The sequence below is a fragment of the Pleuronectes platessa genome, chromosome 18 (genome assembly GCF_947347685.1).
Source record: "Pleuronectes platessa chromosome 18, fPlePla1.1, whole genome shotgun sequence".
NCBI lineage: Eukaryota > Metazoa > Chordata > Actinopteri > Pleuronectiformes > Pleuronectidae > Pleuronectes > Pleuronectes platessa.
In genome coordinates this window covers 1,679,870-1,699,461 of record NC_070643.1, presented here as the reverse complement: position 1 = coordinate 1,699,461, position 19,592 = coordinate 1,679,870, and the positions used below count along the sequence as shown (strand labels likewise).

Genomic DNA, 19,592 nt, shown 5'->3' with positions numbered 1-19,592 from the left:
CTGTGAGGCATATGATGGCTATTATTGCTAGTCAACCTTGAGCTGAGTGGAAAACACGCTAAAACGACCACAATTCTCTAGCTTCTTAGCTTTACATTACATTATTACATGTCATTTAGCTGATGCTTTTATCCAAAGCGACTTACATTTTTTTTAGAACACTCAGCATTTATGAGGGGCCATTTAGGGGTTCAGTATCTTGCCAGTGATGACCGAAAGGACGAGATCGCGGGTACAAGCGGCCGAGATGAGTTTTCTCAGAAGGGTGGCTGGCGTCTCCCTTAGGGATAGGGTGAGAAGCTCAGTCATCCGTGAGGAACTCGGATTAGAGCCGCTGCTCCTTTACTTAGAAAGGTCAGCTGAGGTGGTTCGGGCATCTGGTAAGGATGCCCACTGGGCGCCTCCCTTGGGAGGTTTTTCAGGCACGTCCAGTGGGGAGGAGACCTCGGGGAAGAACCAGGACTAGGTGGAGAGATTATATCTCAACACTGGCCTGGGAACGCCTCGGGATCCCCCGTCAGAGCTGGTCAATGTGGCCCGGGAAAGGGAAGTCTGGGGCCCCCTGCTTGAGCTGCTACCCCCGCGACCCGACCCCGGATAAGCGGATGACGATGAGATGATGAGTGAGTATCTTGCCAAGGACACTTAGGCATGCAGATGGGATAGAGTGGGATTCAAACCGGCAACCTTCTTGTTGCAGAGCACCCGCTCTATCCCCTAGCCCACGCTCTCCCCAGAGCTTTGTGCTCTGTTTTTTGATCATCTCACTTTTTATTACCTGCCCAGGATCTTCCTGACATTTCTGAATATGAGCCATGCTCAGCCTTCTTCTGTTGGACTAATGGACGGAGAATCTCGGCCTCAGAAACCATCTTCTCTACTTGAACCTGGACCTAATAATCAGCCTGCTTGTTCACATTCAGCTCCTCTTACTTTAGTTATTCTATTAAAGACATGGAAATGCTTTTTGTCTCAGTTCCCAGATAGCAGATATTAACGATTAACAGTAAATAAAAGAGCTATCTAAAAGAGGGTAGGACATGCATGCTTAAAAAAGACTACATTAGTTTTAATGAGGTCTTCCTAACAAAATGACAATTACAGTAAAGAAGCTCATAAAATAACCATAACTATAATGAACAAAAAGATCAAACACAGAAAAGATAGAGAAGGCTTGACTATACTCTCTTCAATGGGCAGTAGGTCTGGTGGTGTTTGAGAGAAAAAGAAAAGAAAATCTGTGTTAACTGAAGTTTATTGACAATCACAACAACTGATTGAAGTCCATTTCTGGAAGAAGTGCATTGAAAAGTGCTAAGGAGAAACATAAAATAATTGACATATTCCACAGCAAAATAAACAACTGATTCTGGCTTCCAACACCTCCGAAGATTTTATATATATCGTTTATTTTTAAATTGATAACTTTATACTTATATAACCCCAGTGATTTGAATATGTGACAATGATCAACCTGCAGATATAAATTTATCATCAGCCGTCCTTGCACAGGGTTGTGACCTCATAAACAAACTTGTAACACAAACTTTAAATTTGGAAACAAAATAAAAGCCTGCTACTAAATGAATTCGATTATTTGATCAACTACTGATTCAGGTTTAGATGGGAAAGATAAGCCTATATGAGATATAATCACCCCAGGAGAAAACTACAGTGAAGTGTTTTGCTGTGTAACATTCATACATCCGCAGCTGTACATGTTTTCTCAGTATATTGATTTTAGGGTACAATTTCCAAACTTTGACAATAAGGTGCTGACTGCCCAAGTCTTAAACCAATATTTGTCTGTTGAATAAAATCTCATTTGAATTGAACAGGTTTTCCAAGGACCCATGAGACAGATTTATCCTGCACAGAGATATGCATATGACAGAGAACTTTCATTCTGGAAATTGTAAAAAGTAGTTTGGCAAAAAAAAGGAGAAATGAAATCCTAATTCAAGCCCCACAACCACGAAACATACAAGTCCATTAAAATGAAAACCATGGGTAAGTAGTAAGTAAGTATGAAGTACAGTGTGCTGAAGTCCAAACGTTAATCACACACCATTTCATCTTGTTTGCACAAGCTGTAACTATTTTGGTAACACAAATTATTTCAGTTACTTTGTTTGCACAGTGGGTCATTGGATACAAATTACCTTGTATAAGGTTACCAAAATAAACCTCCTTTGACCTTGACCTAAAACATTGTCAGCAGAGTGTTGGAATGGTCTGATGTATGTTCATGTTTGAGATGATTCAACACACACAGCTTGTACGTGAATTGCACACAGACCAAGAAGAGAGGGTGAAACCTTCAACAGCAGAGGACAGTTTCAAAGCCCAACCACATCTTGATAATATGAAAGGTTTAAATGTCTGCGTTGTCTGCACTGAGCAGTTGTGTAAGGCAGTAATACAAGACAGGAGCTCCACTCCAGAAACTAAATTGGAGAGTCAAACCAAACCTCTGAGGAAACAGGAAACTGAACCAGAGGAAACACGGTGGAATACGGAGGCCTGACCCTGAATGCTAATGTCTAGGTTTTTGTGTCTGAGAAGTCAGTGTAATTATTGTAACTCGTGATCAAGATAAACGTATCTGTTTTGACCATAATATAATTATCTGCAAAAACAGTTAAAGAATGACGAGACATTGAATGAATAATCTTTTAATATAAAGCCATATAACCGTTGTCATAGTAACAACGTAATGTGCAGGCCAACTTCCTTTCACCTTAGACTGCTCTTTTCTAAGACAACACTTGAGCATCCTGATGACCAAAGAGCTTCATCTGATAACTTGGGTTAAATCAGATTCAAAGCCACAATTTGTTTGATCAAAAACTAAACTCTGGCTCCGTCCACCAGTGATTAAATTTGATAATTGTTTAAAAAGACACTGTGGTAGACAGCTTGAATAAAACAGTTTATCAATGTAACCTCATTTTCAGTCAACCTTAAAACTGTGGTACTGGTCTCTAAAAACAAAGAACTTTCATCAGCCAATTAAGGAAAAGTGACAATTACCAAGCTCTTATGTTTTTAGTGGAGTTATCACAACCTGTACGTCTGTGTCAACCTCTTCCACGCCTGTCAACTACATTCTGACTGGTTTTCTACTGAGGTTTTTATTGATGTAACTAAGTATCTAAATAGAGAATTTGGAAGCTGGCATCCTCATCCTTCCTACATGTTCTAAATGATCAATTGCTTCTCAAACCACTTTTAACAAACGAAAAAAACATGAAGGAGCACAAGCATAGACCTTTTTGAATCACTGAACTAATCGATGATGTGGGCTGAGCTGTATAGACGTCTGAAACTTGGTTAAAAAAATAAAAAATACTAGCAACAACAAGACACTCCTTTGTATCGACTCTCCATACAAGTGGACACATCTTCAGGAGCTGTCTGCAGGCAGCACAGTTAATGGTAGTATAATAACAAGATGGTAAGGAAAGCACTGAGCCATTAACAAAGCATAATCATCATACTCTGTTATTGTGCAACATTGTGCTCCATTCATCAATGAGATACAACATACCCTTTCAGTATGTGCATGTTTCAGTGCCACATGTCTAAATTTGTATTGACATTGAGTGAACAATCATCTGTTGTGATGAATATAATCCAATTTAATTGACAATCTTTAAAACTACAATAATCAATAATTAAAAAATTTACAAATTTCATCCAACTCTTGGATACTACACAACTTGTGAAAGTATCCACTTTAATTTTCCATCCTTTGACAGTGAGTCAATTTGTATTGAATACTTACACAACTTGCAAATGTGTTCTTAAAGTTGCTATCTTAATAAACTTGGATTTGGTTTTCAATAACTTCTTATCCTATCAATCATATTTTTAGCAGCACAAACTCTGATACTACCCCGTACACAACCTTTTTTAACACCACATCCATATTGTTGCATTCCCCCAGATAGTAAAAGGTTGTTTTTTTTACTTGTGCTGTAAAGCGCTTTAAAAAGCACTGTATAAATACAGACCATTCTTACCATTTTACCAAAAAAGGAAAATATTCACATGGCCTTGATCCTCTTCTACAGAATTTTGTTAAAAATGGTTAACAAATACAAAAGTGAGCAGTAGTGAGATAGCTTACTCCCATCATAGACCCTCTGGAAAGAAATGAACCCTAACAAAGAAGCAACCTAAAGACACATATGAGGAATGTAAACCATGTAAAGGAATGTGTGCAGTACCACTGAAGAAAGTCGTATGTGCAGTAGAGAAACAAAGTAACAATTGTGGATGAGAAAGTCTTCAGGGCAGCGTTGAGGCAGCAAATGGGTCTAGATACCAGACGTGGGGCAGTAGACTGTGACGATGACAAGGTATATGAGTCTTCTGGACCCAGGAGCTCCTCATACACACAAACCCACACCGTCACTCAGTCCATCTTCTCCTTGTGAACCAGTTTGGGGGCATCCACAAAGTCTGCGCCATTAAACAAGATGCTAGTGGCGGTAATGGCACTAGCAGCCCCCCAGAACATCACGTATGCCAGCGTTTCTGTCCATGTGTCACCTGGAAGATAAGCAGCAGTCATTTCCACTGGTTCTCAAATCGGCAGCAAATTTCAATTTAAGCTCGTTATCTGAACTTTCTGTCTGATTTTCTCTGTGGATAAATGTTGGGCTCTGCAGCTGATATAGAGCTGTACTGTGCTACAGATGGAGGACTGGAGCTTCTGCTGACATGCTGCCTTCAGTGTGGAGACACAGAACAACGGTTCACTGCGGCCACTCTTGTGCTGTTCCTCCCTGTAATAACTACTGTAGATCAACTAACCACATTCTGCTGAATATACACATTTAGTTGTTGTTCCTTCTCACAGTCTGATAAGTCATGAAACAAAGTCTATAAGACAAATACTGGTCAAACATGTGAGAAAAAAAAGAGTGTAACATGCAGCACGTCTTACTCGTCTTTTGGTGGAGTCAGAAATTTGATTTCCTTCACTGCAGCTGCCAGAGTTTAATCTGATTAAAACTCAACATGAAATTGTGAAGTTCTCCTCTTTCCAGGCAGTTTTAGAATTATCACTTGCTTTAGCAGAGAGGAAAGGATGCTGCCTTTTTTTTCTGCTACTGTAAGTCAATGCCTAGCGTCCACACTCTTTTGGAAAAACTACAGGACAATTTAAAAGAACAAAATCAGGGTTGATTTAGTCTGGACAGATAAAAACAGAGACTTTTGGAAATAAACATGCCCATATTCGCATATGCGTAATAATTTATTGTCACACAATATGCGTTTAAGAGACTATATCTGAAACAAAGCTAAAATGCTCGTCATTAGACAGAGTTTTACAATGGATAAAAACACTTTGGCGTTTATATGTGATTTGGTAAGTTTTTGTGTCATTTTTACAAGTTTGTTTCAAGCATTCTGAGCTAATATGTCACTGGAATTTCGAAGATGAAAAAACCCCCACTCACATTACATTCCTTGCCATTATCATCACAAATGTTCAGAACACTTTTTTTAAAGGAGCAGCATTGCAGCTCTTTACCCAACACAAATACACATTTTTATTGATCAGCAGAGAGGAACCTACCAGCCATGAGAAGACATACGATGCACATGGAAAATGCAACCAGCATAATGATGGGCAGCTGCAAAAAAAAAATCATATATTTATATATTAATTGGATTTAACCAGGATTACCAGTTGCTGCTGACTACAGAGATAATAGTGATGTACTGACCGTGAGGAACTTCCAGTCCTTCTGCACACGAAGGGGAGTGGGTCCATCTGACTCCTCGACAGCAAAGTTACCCAGAAACAGGTCAATGGAATCCTGAAAGCAGTCAGGTCACATTGTATATAAGTATATACATAAGTTTGATCAAAATATTGAACAAGAGGTAAAGTAATTACACGAGCAGTCTGATTGAAACAGTGGGGTACTCTTCAGGAGTAATGCATCAACAAAGTGCAAAATAAATATTTTTTATTACATATTATGACAAATCATGTCATATTCATCATACCTGTCTGAATCCATCAGAAAAGTTGTTTTTGTAGTAGCGGATCATGGAGTTCCAGCCATCCATCAGCAGCCCCAATCTCGTCCTCTTCCCCGTCCTGATGGAGATATGACCTCAGATTAGACAACAGATTATAATAGCAACACTGCGGAGGGCCTCCAGAGTAGGTAACACGTTAGTCAGTTCATATTTGTTAAGGGGTGTTAGCACACTGTACCTTGTGAAGTCTGTTTTCAAGGCTCCAGTTCCTGCATACTGAACTGCGCAAGCATTGGCATTGTCAGCCCATGCTGGTTAGAGAGCGCACACACAGTGAACACAGTGAGAACACGCAGAGAGGTTACACTTTCTACTTAACACATGCTAACAGTCTGTTAAAGTTTACACAAGAACAAGAGTTACCATTCTTGTAGATCTTTTCAAACTCAGCCTGCTCTTCAATTTGCTGGCCCACATTCAGAACCCCCATTCTCTGTCAAAACACAGCCAAAACAATACAGGAATATGGTCAATAGTCAGGTTCCAAAAATGTTATTTATTCCAACAGTGGCTTAGAAATGCATTCAAACAGGTTATAACAAACGAAATCTGCATAGTCCACCTAAGTGCAAACATCCATTTGCTCAGTATGTTTTGTCAAAAGTGTCAGTCCATGTACTAATGAATAAAAAAAAATGTGATGCTTCCTATTTCTGAATGATTCACATGTCAATAAAGCTACATGATGACTGAGCAAACTCTACTCATGACAGAGAACAGCAACTTTGGGATTTTTATCAACATTGTCTTAACTTGAATAACAGTGATGTACTGTGCGGTGCATATACAACTCATATATTAATGAATATATTCTGCCAGGAAGTGATGGCATGATATGCACTCTTCTCTCTTTATTCATAAATTTCTGCTGAACATCCAAACAAAAGTAAAAAATTCTCACCTCAAAAACTGTAAGACTTGAGGACATGCAATTACCATTAAAACGTTTACTCTTCTAAGAGGATCAGCAGCAGTGGGTTTCACAATACCTGGAGCTGAGACTGCAGGGAGCATCGAGCTAGCAGACTCTGGATGACATTGGTACGGTCCAGGCAGTCCATACAGTTACTGCGGAAGACTCCTCTCTGCTGGGCCACAGTCTTCCCCTCTGAGCTCACCATGAAGTAACTACACACAGAAACAAATCTGAATACTCTATTACAATAAACAACACCATATTCCCCTAGAACTGTTACTGGTTAACCTACCTGTATTCATCTTGTGTCTCAGTGACAGCATTCACCAAGATCTGCAGACGGTCCCACCGCATGTGGCTGCACTCTTTGTGGAAGTCGAAGGCGATGTAACTGAGGACAGAGGAGACAATGTCTGACAGTGAGACTCTAAAAACAACAAATTAAATCAGGTTGGTTAAGCCCTCAAGTCAAACGGTTCAGAAGTGGAAAATAACTATACTCTGCCATGCTCACAAGTTAGTCACAGAGTTCCACAAGGTTCTGTCCTTGAACCAGTACTCTTCACCTCCCGTTAGGCAACATCATCAGAAAGCAACACATACACTTCCATTTTTATGCAGACAACACCAGGCTGTACATATCTATGAAGCCTAATAAATCTAATCACTTGGTCCAACTTCAGGAATGTCTCAAGAACATTAAGACCTGAATGACCCAAAACTTCTTACTTCTAAATTCAGACAAAACTGAGTAATGGCCTTGTAATGGCCCTAAACATCTCAGAGAAGCACTGTCTGTGAGGTGAGTCCTGAACCATCCCTTAGTTATGCTGCTATAGATCTAGACTGCTGGGGCAACTCCAATCATGCACTGAGCACTTCTCCCCTTCTCTTTCAAATAATAATCACACCAAGTTTGGTGAGTCTGTCTATGTGTTGTCAATGCACACACACTCACACACATGCAGGCACACACACAAGCAGGGTAATAAGAGAGCAGAACAAAACCCAGGTATAGTGAGAGGTGCAGGGGAAAGAACGGATTAGTGACTTCTTACATGTTTAGTGTAACCAGGTAACTACAGTGCGTGTCTTCTGAGTGACTGTGGACTCAGTGACCATAATAACTGAGCAATGCATTGAGTGACACTTACTTGAGCATACCATTGTTCATGCCTGACACCATGTTGGCAAAGGCCTGTTCTAGTGGCTTCTCTGAGCCCTTCTGATTCACCTGCAAAAACAAGAAAACCCCAGTTGGCCAAACATGAGTCTTTCATATATTTGTTAATAAAGAAAGAGCTCAGAAAAGGGCTCTCACCAGGTTGAGAATGGTTTGCTTCCCATAGATGAGGAGCTGAGAGTCAAAATGCCTCTGGAAACCATCCATCTGTACAAAGGTTATAGCGGTTAACATCCAATTTTCATATCAATCGCTATTCTAAAAAGACACAAGACACTTCCTCTTACGCGATTTGTGGCTTTGCTGATAATAGGTTTAGGCTTGTATTTGAGGTTTGGCCTCTGACTCCAGTAAAAGGGCATGGAACCTCGTGTCTGGGGATGAAAAACATTTCCAGGTCACTTATGAATGTGTGTGCTTCTCAAACTTAAATGCTTTAACGTACGAGTTAAAAGTGGCACAGTGAGAAAGATCCATCATTTAACAGTATTGCAGCTGGACCAGCTGTAATACTTACCTGTATAAACGAAGCCTTTGCTCCCTCATACAAAACTATTTGCTCAGTCTCCACAAAGTTAGCAGCATGGCCTTCAGAGTCAATGCCTGTGAAAACAACAAGACAAATTCATGAGCAGCACCAGTGGTGAGGTCAACAAACGTTAGATTCTCTGTTACTCTAGAACAGAACATAAACTCCTTTTGACTCACCTGCTGCAAGGCACAACTATAGACGGTTATTCAACTATTACAGTTTATGAAAATGTGTTGGCTATCACCGGCTTTACTTATCACACTGCTTGAGTCTAATAGAATGCAATGGTTAATTGGTTAGCGCATTTGCAGTCTTATTGTACACACCATTCACACACTGCCAGTACAACTGGCAATTTGGATTCATTCGGCATACAGACTGGAGGAGCTGGGAATCAACCCAACTACCTTCTGGTTGGTGACCGACCTGCTCAATCTCCGGATCCAAAGCCGCTTCCCAAAGCTACAGCCAACTCTGGTTTGTCTCCACAGACAACAATGCACTGCTTCAGTTTTTTTTTTTTGTTAATTTTGAAATACATACCTCTTACGTAGTATCTGACACCTGCCCGGAAGCAGCTTCTTCTGGATATGAGGATCCACTCAAAGATCTTCCCGTTTATACGACATGGCTTCATGACAATAACTGGATCACAATGGTCAAGGAAAGGCTCAGTTCAGCATCTCATCAGATTCTCTCATCCCATCCTCTAAACTACTCTACTTATTTAATCTAATCTAATCTCATGTTATCTACAAATGACTCTAGACAGCTCATGCTGCATGAGAAAATTTGAAATAAATGGACATTCAGTGAAAAGGATACATCCATGGACAACAGGAAGGGCAAACTTATGAAGCTATGGGGAAATAGTCACAAATATTGTAATTGAATAAAAGAAGTACAAAAATACTGCATGGCTGAAGAACAAATGGGCCACAGGTCACCTGTGACATTTGTTACCTCTGGCTGTGCAGCCAGTTCTCTCAGCAGGTTCCCGTTCCACACAAACCTCTGGTCTGCCTAAAAACCACATCACACTATTTGTCATTCATCAAGCAAACGCATATGACAACAATTTACAATAAGGTTGTGTACCTAATACATTTCAAAGCAACTTTAGTTATTGCAGTTTAATGTTAATATCTTTAAATGGAATCTATATGTAAATAAGTGACTCAATTAAGTTAATGTTATTGTTGATATAAAAAAATACACTACTTTATGATCACTATTATTGTAAAATAATCTATTATTAATTATCTATGACAAATCAATGACTTTGATTTATCAATGACTGGACAACTGTATGGCAGAACCCTAACCCTCTCCAGTAGACTCATCTCCTGGAAGTCAGGGCTGGTGTTGGCCAGCCGTTGCAGAGTGTGTGTCAGGTCATAGTCAGTGCAGAAGTAGAAGCCGTCTGTTGTCAGCATATTGTTAATCATCGACAGGAAGGTCTTATTCTCTTGAGACTGGAGGAGGAAAGAAAACAGACTTTCAGTGTGCAGGAAAATTCCTGATTATGCACTTTGCAGAGTGCAGGAAAATGCAAACTCATAACATTGAACTTGTATGTGTAAGGGGTTCATCTTTTCCAATCCAGACACCTCAGATCTATCTTTGTGCCGTGACTACCAGGCATAACATCTATCGCACACCACAGCTTATATTTATCAAACTCCTAAGATTTACACCAAACTAAACGGCGTCGTATCGATCAAACTACTAAAGGCAAAAATTTTGCTAGGTTAATAACAACAAATTCTGAAATCCATACCAGAGGCAGCATCCCTGCATTGACTTCCAGTAAAGTAAAGGATTCTTTTAAACCTTTGAATTGGCCTGATCTTCCAATAGAGCTCTGAGCTTTTTTGCCCCTTTTCCACTCCTAAAACTCTTAAATCTTCTGAGCAGCTGCTCACAGCTATCCCTTGGTCAGTTGTTTGAGTGTTTATTGTTGCCACTCGAAACATTTGGAACACTTTACCATTTACAATTAAGCGTTTCCCCTCTATCGATGAATTTAAGGTTCAACTAAAGACCTGCATGTTTTATCAAGCTTTTGTGTGACCATTTGACAGGTGTAGTGTGAGAGGTAACATTCATGCTAGATTTCGTCCTATACACCAGTTACAGTTGTATCAGTGTGAGTTTTGTGCTTTTTTGAGCTTTGTATGTTTCTGCCAGTCTAATAGGATCTGACTGCTAAGCCAGTTAGCACAGAGAGGGAAGCCTGACATTTCCCTGTTCACTCACTCCATCTGCTTTCTTACATTCCTGTCACTTGGTTAGCGCTTTTCTTTGTCATGATACTACGAAAGAAAACCCACAAAAGAACAAACCCCACTATTTCATTACAAACTACAGAAGAGTATTATGGCCAGGCATACGGGAAAAAAAGGGAAGAGAAAGATTTTTTTCAACTTCCAAAAAATGGCCAATTAAATATTAAGGACAAACTTCAAATCAAGAATAAAGTTGAACTGTCAATAATAAACATACAATTTCAAGATTTAATTAAAACTTTTTAGAATCAAACAATTTTCATTAGCAGACGTTATCAGACAAGACCTCTGGAGGAAATCCGGAGAATTGTGTCTGGAATCAGCTACAGTGTGGTAAATAGTATAAGGCCTTTGCAGAGATTCCACAGAAGCTTCGAAAGATGGAACAAAAATTAATATTACTTTTGTTATTGTCATTTGGAATTTTTCTCCACAAGTCCACTTTATTCTCGAAATGCAAAGGGAATTGAATCAAACAGCTCAGATGCTTGCTATGCTAATTAATATAACAAAATAGAAGGGGCCGCAGATTAATAAGGCACTGCCTGCTTCCCTATTTAATTATTTTTAATGCATGATCTGTTGAGTCCATCGTGTTCTTTTAAACTTTGATTTACATTTTATGCATCAGCCTGGAAAAGCAATTTTAATTGTGTTTCGTACACCAGGCTTTTTATTATTCTAATATTTTAATTTCCAAACCACTCAGCAGTTTGACCGTCCTAGGCTAACACAGAGTACCACAAACAGTACTGACAGTCTATTATAAGGAAGTCCATTATTGACACAAGTTGTACTGTGACTGCTGTTGGTCAAAAATATCATGCGAAAATAAGGTGACAAACTGTGGTAACGTAAATATATGCTGTGTGCATTAAATCCAGCTGAGGAGGCAAGCAAGCAGTACTTAACGCGGTTTTTAGACATGACCTGTAGTGGAACGCAAGAGGATTGGCTCTGGACTTTGACGGCAGTTTTTCTTATACACATGAAAAACAGAGCAGGAGATTCTCCGCTCAGACGCGTTCACAACAGCAACAAATTCTCCGCAGGATTCAGATGAGGCATGATGCAGCACACAGAGAAAGGATGTAGGGTATTGTTATTATTCTGCTGCTGAGATCACATTAGGGTTTACAGCACATTGACACCGGCATCAACTCTTATCACCACAAACTCTCTTGACATCTTTGTCCGTGTCTTCTGGGTTTGTGGCATCGCCTTTAAATGCAGAGAAGTTAGTTCTCTTTTTGTTTTGTTTGATTACATTTTCTTCATCTGTTAGACTTGCTCGCGGTGAATCCTGCAGAGGATCTCCTGCTGTGTTACAGCCTCTCCCATCTTTCAGTAAACACACTACTGCCTAGGTTTTATTTGGGGATATGGTTAATCTGCAGCAGTGGAAGATGTTAATACAAGTGCATTGTTCTAAATTATCTTAACACTAAAGCACTGACTGCACAATCTTTCTGACCTGGATCTCAGAAAGGTGTAGCACTGTCTTCTTGTAAGAGATCACGTCAAAATCCACAGCCTTCCACACAGCGTGGCCCAGGAGGCTGCCCACATTCCTCTTCCTGGTGATAACGATCAGGTACATCCCTGTATTGTGAAAGTGGACAGTCACAGCTTTTTTACTGCAACAGAATACGGATCCACAGAGCACTGACAGCAGAGTATTGTATTACAAAGGAACCTACCTGCTACCAGGCGAATGGTTCCCATGATGCCACATATAGGCTTGGTGACTGCTGAGGGAGGGACATCCTTTTTACCTGTGAAAGCAGCAATGGGCTTAAAAACTTAGATGCTTTATAAAAAAATAAGATATATTCTAACTTTAATCTGGATTATTCACTTGATAAGACTAATAAGACAAAGACAATCAATTTCCCATATGCATATAATGCAATCTATGGCACCTTGATAAGTATTATTCACTGATTATATGCTTAAGATGAGTTTTGAAATTGATCTATCGAAAAATTTTGCCTGGACAAATAACTCCTGAAGAACTGCCAGCATCATTTATTATCAATCTACTAATTCCATAACTTTGTCTGTCTGACTGTGGCATGCAATTCTCCAAATTGTGATAAGTGTGAATCTTGTAAGATTCACACTTAACCAGTATTACCACAGCCCATTCAAAACAGGCAGTTTTAGAACAGACACTGCCATAGAGATACACAAAGACAGGATAAGGAAAAACCATGGATGTATAGCTGTAACTGAATGAACCATCCACATGAAATTAGAACCTTTGAAAGAAACACTATAAGGACAACAAAATGTAAGGACACACCTCTTAATCATTCAATCCAGATGTTTCATGCAGTCCCATTGTCACAGATGTAGAAAATCAAGAACCTTGCCATGCAGTCTGCCTTTACAAAGATATCTAATAGATTGCATGGTTCCTAGGAGCTCCATGAATGTGGATGTGGTACTGTAATAGGATGATGTCAGTTCGTGAAATTTCTCTTAGATAAACCACTATCAGCTGTGAGTTGATTATTGAAAGGTGGAATTATTTAGCAACAGAGCAGGTTTGCCGAGTGCTGAGGCGCATAGTGGTTAAAAGTGGCCACGGCTCTGCTGACTCAATGACTGCAGTGTTCCAAACCTCTTCTAGCATTAACATAAGCACCACAACTGTGCATCAGGAGCTTCATGGCATGGGTTGCCACGGTCGAGCAGCTGCATGAAAGCCTTACACCAAGCACAATGCCAAGCATCGAATGGAGTGGTGTAAAGCCCACTGCCGCTGGACTCAGGAGCAGTGGAAATATGTTCCGGGGAGTGAGGAATCAGGCTTCTCTATCTGGCAGTCTGATGGACGAGACTGGGTTTGCCAGAAGAACGTTACCTGCCTGACAGCTTTGTAACAACTATTAAATGGATTTAGAATGAGGTGTCATAAAAGCTCCTGTAGGTGTAATATGTGGGTGTTCCAATACTTTTCGTTTATATAGCGTACCATAACATACGCTACTGCATCATTCCATGAAGTTCTATGGATACATGTTCATTTGTTTTCTTCTAATTCATGCTTATAGACTAACAAGAAAACGGACAGGGGTGACAACATAACCTGCTTCTTACTGTTCAATGACTGTGTGTAAATGACATCACAAAGATTTTCTACCTGTAAGGGTCATCTCATTTGAAACCCTGTCGATTGCCAGCACAGCATCAGCCCCCTCATCACAGGCCTCAATGAAGAACTTCTCTGGAGTTGTGTGCCTGGGAAAGAAATAAAGAAAATGTTAGTAACATTTTTTTATTCAGGGGTAAAAAGCTGAAGCTTGCAAATATTTATTCAGGCTCATAACACATATGTATTGCTTGTTCTCTTGCTCCAACACAAATGTGGTGAGAAGAAAAACATCAAATCGCAGGTTTGGTGAACCTGACTGGGGGTTAGGTCTACTTCCACCGCAAAAACCTGTCACCAGATGTGAATCCAAATTAAGCGCCAGGTGAGTGTAAAGCATATGGTTGCAGTCTGACTCCATGCTAGCTATGGATGTGACCCCTGACCACCCTGTGGAGGTCAGTTTCCTTTGAGGGGGACAATGCAGGGTTTCCCCCAGCACTATCTTGTTAAGGCGGCCGCCTTAACAAGACTAGGGCCCCGCCTTGACTACCAATGTATTGAAAAAAAAAAAAAAAAAAAAAAAAAAAAAAAAAAGTTGAAAAAAAAAAAAAAAAAAAATGGCATTGATAATACTCAGGTAATACTGTTTACAACATTAGTCGTGCCAATAAAGTTTTTTGAGTGTAATTGAGACGGTGACATCTGGTGGTTGAATATATTGTTGCATAGTCTATCATAGTCACCTGTCAATCTACCGCCAGTGACGTGCGGTGAGGTCAGTGAGTGGGTAGGCACTGAGTTCTGAAAGCCAGATTTCTCTAAACCTATATATTGTTAAATCAAAAACAATAAACAACAAACAGGCACGCACGGCCGATTTCAAATAAGTTCCTCCCTTTCTTTCTTTCTTTCTCTCTCACTCACTCACTCACTCACACACACACACAGACGGGACGTATATGAAATGTCACGACGGTGACTTCAGGTTTGCCCGTAGCCTACTGTAGTTTGGTCTAAATGATTAAACATCGCATCCATCGACTTAACGGACCCGTCCCTCACACCGAGGGCAGAATAAACGTAAGGCAACAAGTCAAACCTTCGCCGATTCAAACTACCGGTACTACTTCTATTCAACTTAAAAATAAAAGACAGCATTCATCATTATGTAGGACTACAGCATAACTGATGGCAACTCCACTCCATAAACTTTATCTTAATAGATATAGTACCAGTAGCATATGCCCCATGGACCTGTCCAGCATCAGAATGTAACCATTTATCCACATTGCAGAGCTTAGGTTTGTCCGTCAGTAACAATGAAAACACAACTGCTCAATTGAATATAAAATGCAGAATGGATTGCACTCGGTATCAATTCATCCAACTTTATTATTAAATAAACCCCCAAAAAGTTTCTGACTCACCAATCTGACTCCCTGGCTGTAAATAGTTGAATTTGCCCTTTTATGTGCATACAAAAGTTAAGTGTATTGTCCATTATTTGTATTTAATTTGCACTGTTCTTTAATTTTATTTTGTAGTGTCTGCATGTTTTCCACAACATTTGTACCTACTGTTGTTTATTTATATTGAAATAAACACTTGTTTATTTCATTCATGCGTACTGGCATCTTTGAGCAAAATACCCCCAAAAATTTTCGCCGCACCGCTACGCGCCGCGCCAACAGCACCGCTACGCGCCGCGCCAACAGCACCGCTACGCGCCGCGCCAACAGCACCGCTACGCGCCGCGCCAACAGCACCGCTACGCGCCGCGCCAACAGCACCGCTACGCACCGCGCCAGCAGCACCGCCACCTGCTTACCACCTTGACTGAGACATTTACTGGGGGAAACACTGCAATGCTTTTATTATATTACACCAAGCCTATGGTCATGTGGAACATCCCTGATAACAGGTGTTGTTGGGATCATAACACTGTGTTATCATCATACTCGCTCCCCATTTATCAATGACTGACAACAAAAACCTCTGGAGTAGGAAAAGGCAAAAACAAGCAGAAAGTCTATTGTGAGAAACTGTTGATTATTAAATGAAAGCCTGCAGCAGCTTTCCAATAAAACCACTTTATTGAATATTCAATTAGATCGACCAGAGATGGCAACATCTTGAGAAATACAACTTTAAATCCCTGCAATTGAAAAAAGTGATCTCCAATTCAGCCTCAGTGAAGTTTGGCGCACAGGGTGATGTAGTGAAATACTCAGCTGCTGTAGCAGTGACAAATCCATACAAACACTCTATTGTTGGCCTTACGTAATCTAGACCAATCTAAACTAACTTGAGGGTTAGGGTTACTTGATACAATATGAGCGGCAGCTTAAATCTGAGTGGTCATGAGATGACTAATACGATAGTGAACGTACTTATTATGAAATCATTCCTGTGCTTGTTATTCTTAGCTAACTCTAAAAGGGTCTCAAGTACAGCTGTAACTCCAACACTAAGAAAACTACTTGGGTCATGTCATGCATTTTAATTCATATTCTATATGTTCATTAAACTATTATGGTATACCTGGGTACCTTGGGTAATAACGCAATACCAATAATTATTACAGTATGATTTTCATCAATTGTGATATGTAACCAAGTCCGATATAATGCTTTTCTATTGTTCAACCACATTGAGGATGTAAGACACAGTTTGTTGATCCACTTCCGATAAGTAAAATATTTTGCCGTTTATCAAGTGTTTGTCATTATCTGTCTACATAGAAAACTTTACAACCGCCTTCACTGACAGTGAGTCTTTTAAGGTAAAAATAAATAATAACTAAATAAAATGTGAATACTTCTATCTCTTTAATTTTTAATGTTCATCAACACCTTCTTTTGCAGGGATCAGATTGAATGGATGTAAGCCACAGGAAATTAGAGACGGTTGTGCCCACATCATTTTCAGAGACCAGGCTCTAACACTCTATGGACAACTGTCCTCCACGCTGACAGAACACTAGAGTGTGGTAAGACGAGGGGGAGGATGATTCTGATTTTGCATCAATTCTGCTTTTGTCCTTTTATCTAAAACACGCAGTGTGTCATCTAAGTGAATACCATCCCCTCCCGACCAGCCTGGACACTCACAGATTTGCAACAAGAATCAACAGATCCAACCAGGATGCCATTTCCGCTGCCTCTACTCAGTCTTTAAATACCTTGAAAATAACACCTACATCAGAATGCTGTCTGGTGATTACAACTGAGGGTTCAATACATGCATCAAACTGATCACTTGACTACCCCTACTCTGCAGTTGGATTTTGTAATTCCCCACAAAAAGACCCCAGATAGGTCAGATTGGCAGTCACATCCTCCACTCCGGTGCTTGACACTAGAGCATCTAATGTACCAATGATTTCTATCTCAGACATGGAGGGAACTGTATTATTAATTAGTAGACGACACCACCATCATCAGCCACATTACAAATAATGAAGATCATATATATTAGTAGGGAATCAACAATCTTGAGTGGAGACCAAGAAGAGAACAACCTGTTCCAAACCAATAAGCTCAAAACAATTCTTTAACAAATCAAATCAAATCATGAGAAGTGACATGAACCCCAGGCTCCTAGATGAATGTAGGGTGTTTGACCCATTCATCCACTATGATCTCCTCTATATGCTCACTTTGATACTTGCTACCCCACCTGACTGTCTACTACAACCATCCTGGTAGAAGGCCCTGAGCCAACCTCGCCCAACCCTCTACACTCCTTTAAAATTCACAGTAAATGAGGAACACTCCTGATGGTCATGATCGCACCAACACAGTACAGGAGGTAGGAAACACTAAAAGGAGTGAACAGGGAATATAATGGCAAAGCATTAACATGGGTGTGTCTGGTAAGGTACAAAGAGCTCTGTCAACTTTAATCAAAGTTGCCCGACTGCCTCTTGAGCCATGAGAGCCAGTGAACAGTTACCATACAGAGAGATGTGTGTCTTAATCCAATTGGCTCCACCTCTGAATGGAATCTACAGCAGAACTGGATGTGGATAATGGATGTGACATCTACCTACTAATTCCACAAATTTCCTTCTAACTCTCGGTCTGTCTAGCTGCTCAAAGACATGCACTGAAATCTGGAAAAACCTGTGGACTTTCTCCTTCAAGCCCCCCTAGTAAGAATTCAGAATATCCGAATGAGCCAATGTGTTAAAACGTCAGGGGATCAACGTGAGCAAGAGGGTGTGTTGATGACGTGTCTAACTGGTGACTCGACAGACTCATAACTGAAATAAACAGAAGAATACACATATCTCAGGATGAAAAATCGGTGCCACACAGGTAGAAGACACCAACCAAGATGTCAAAAGAGCTCTTGGTGATCAGGGCGGACACTGCCGTCGAAGTGCTGTAAAAGAAAACCTCTCCATGTCGGAATGAATATATTACATCCTGCTGTACCAGCCCACACCTGAATGCTCCAGAGATTTCTGTATTGTGAGAATCTCCTGCTGCGTTGTTCACGTGTAAAAGATAAACTCCAGAGAAAGTCCAGGGCCAAATTCTGCGAATATCCTCCGAAGTTCATGTCTGAGAACAGCTTCTGTCTGTTTGGATGTGGATTTGGACATTCGGTACTTTCAATGTTGTTAAAAACTTCCGTTCGATTTCATCAAAAACATTGACTATAAAATATTCGCTGCAGATAATTCAGGTTGTATGAATGGAGGGTTTCTTCACTGCACTCTGCAACAAAGACTGTTTAAGAACTCTGCACACAACGTCCAGCACGCAGACAATAAGACGTCTATTGTAGAAGTGTTATAAGAGCACTCACTAATGACAAGGAATCCCTCTGTACACTGGAGCATTAACACAGGCCAAGCAAACACAGGTCAATTTCAAACAAGCAGGGTTAGACAGCCACTGCGCTGGTTTATAAAAGCTTTTATATATATTCAATCTTTCTGCCTCCCTGCTTGCACTGAACCCCCCAAAACACACAACGCCTGTGTGTGTACACCATTACTGCGGTGTACACAGTCTTCATTATGAATGAGTGCGGAGTGAAACTTGACTGCTTCTTGCTCTACCAGCCGAGCCTGTCAGCGAACTTCAGCCGCTGTGTCATCTGACCTGACGCCGCTCCTGGACCGCGGCTCCTCTTTCAACATGCACACGGGCGTCGCCTCTTAACTGCCCTTTAACGGGCATTGACGCACAGAGGACGAACTGAAAAACAATGAAGATTAACGCTATTGCGAGTACTTACAAATTGTATCTTTCGTAGGCGGTCGCCATTTTCGCTCCGTTTACCTGACCTCAGTGACGACACTGTGGATGATGTGAGTGTTGCCAGATAGAAGGGGTAGAACCCGGAGAGGGCGTAGCTCCTCATAAGTGCTTTTCCATTCAAGCCCGTAAGAACCTGGCATCCACGAAATGCGCTGTGGTGGGTGGTAATTGTAGTTCTCTCGATGTCTGGCAGTTCGGTTGCCCGGCGATTGCATGCAGTAAATACCAGAAATGAGA

The 19,592-nt window shown here is 40.5% G+C and overlaps 1 protein-coding gene across 1 annotated transcript; it reads right to left on the bottom strand.

Moving 5' to 3' along the window:
- Positions 1-1,237: 1,237 nt before the first annotated feature.
- On the bottom strand, positions 1,238-19,486 carry sacm1la (SAC1 like phosphatidylinositide phosphatase a). The gene is made up of 20 exons (XM_053446449.1): positions 19,333-19,486; positions 14,131-14,228; positions 12,683-12,757; positions 12,457-12,584; positions 10,020-10,169; positions 9,658-9,717; positions 9,520-9,553; positions 9,238-9,339; positions 8,680-8,765; positions 8,450-8,536; positions 8,301-8,369; positions 8,134-8,213; positions 7,272-7,370; positions 7,053-7,191; positions 6,427-6,496; positions 6,242-6,314; positions 6,028-6,121; positions 5,742-5,834; positions 5,591-5,648; positions 1,238-4,557 (listed from the first exon to the last, which is right to left on the bottom strand). Exons 1-20 carry the CDS (start codon positions 19,359-19,361, stop codon positions 4,421-4,423), a joined length of 1,761 nt encoding a protein of 586 aa, XP_053302424.1. The 5' UTR covers positions 19,362-19,486; the 3' UTR covers positions 1,238-4,420.
- Between the last annotated feature and the right edge of the window lie 106 nt (positions 19,487-19,592).

Excerpts from the sequence above, each read along its gene's own strand:
- sacm1la (XM_053446449.1), bottom strand. The coding sequence starts at position 19,361 with ATGGCGACCGCCTACGAAAGATACAATTT. Across the intron at positions 8,214-8,300 it reads AGCAAACCATTCTCAACCTG|GTGAATCAGAAGGGCTCAGA; the intron begins GTGAGAGCCCTT and ends TTGTTTTTGCAG. Across the intron at positions 4,558-5,590 it reads CGTATGTCTTCTCATGGCTG|GTGACACATGGACAGAAACG; the intron begins GTAGGTTCCTCT and ends CTTATCTTCCAG.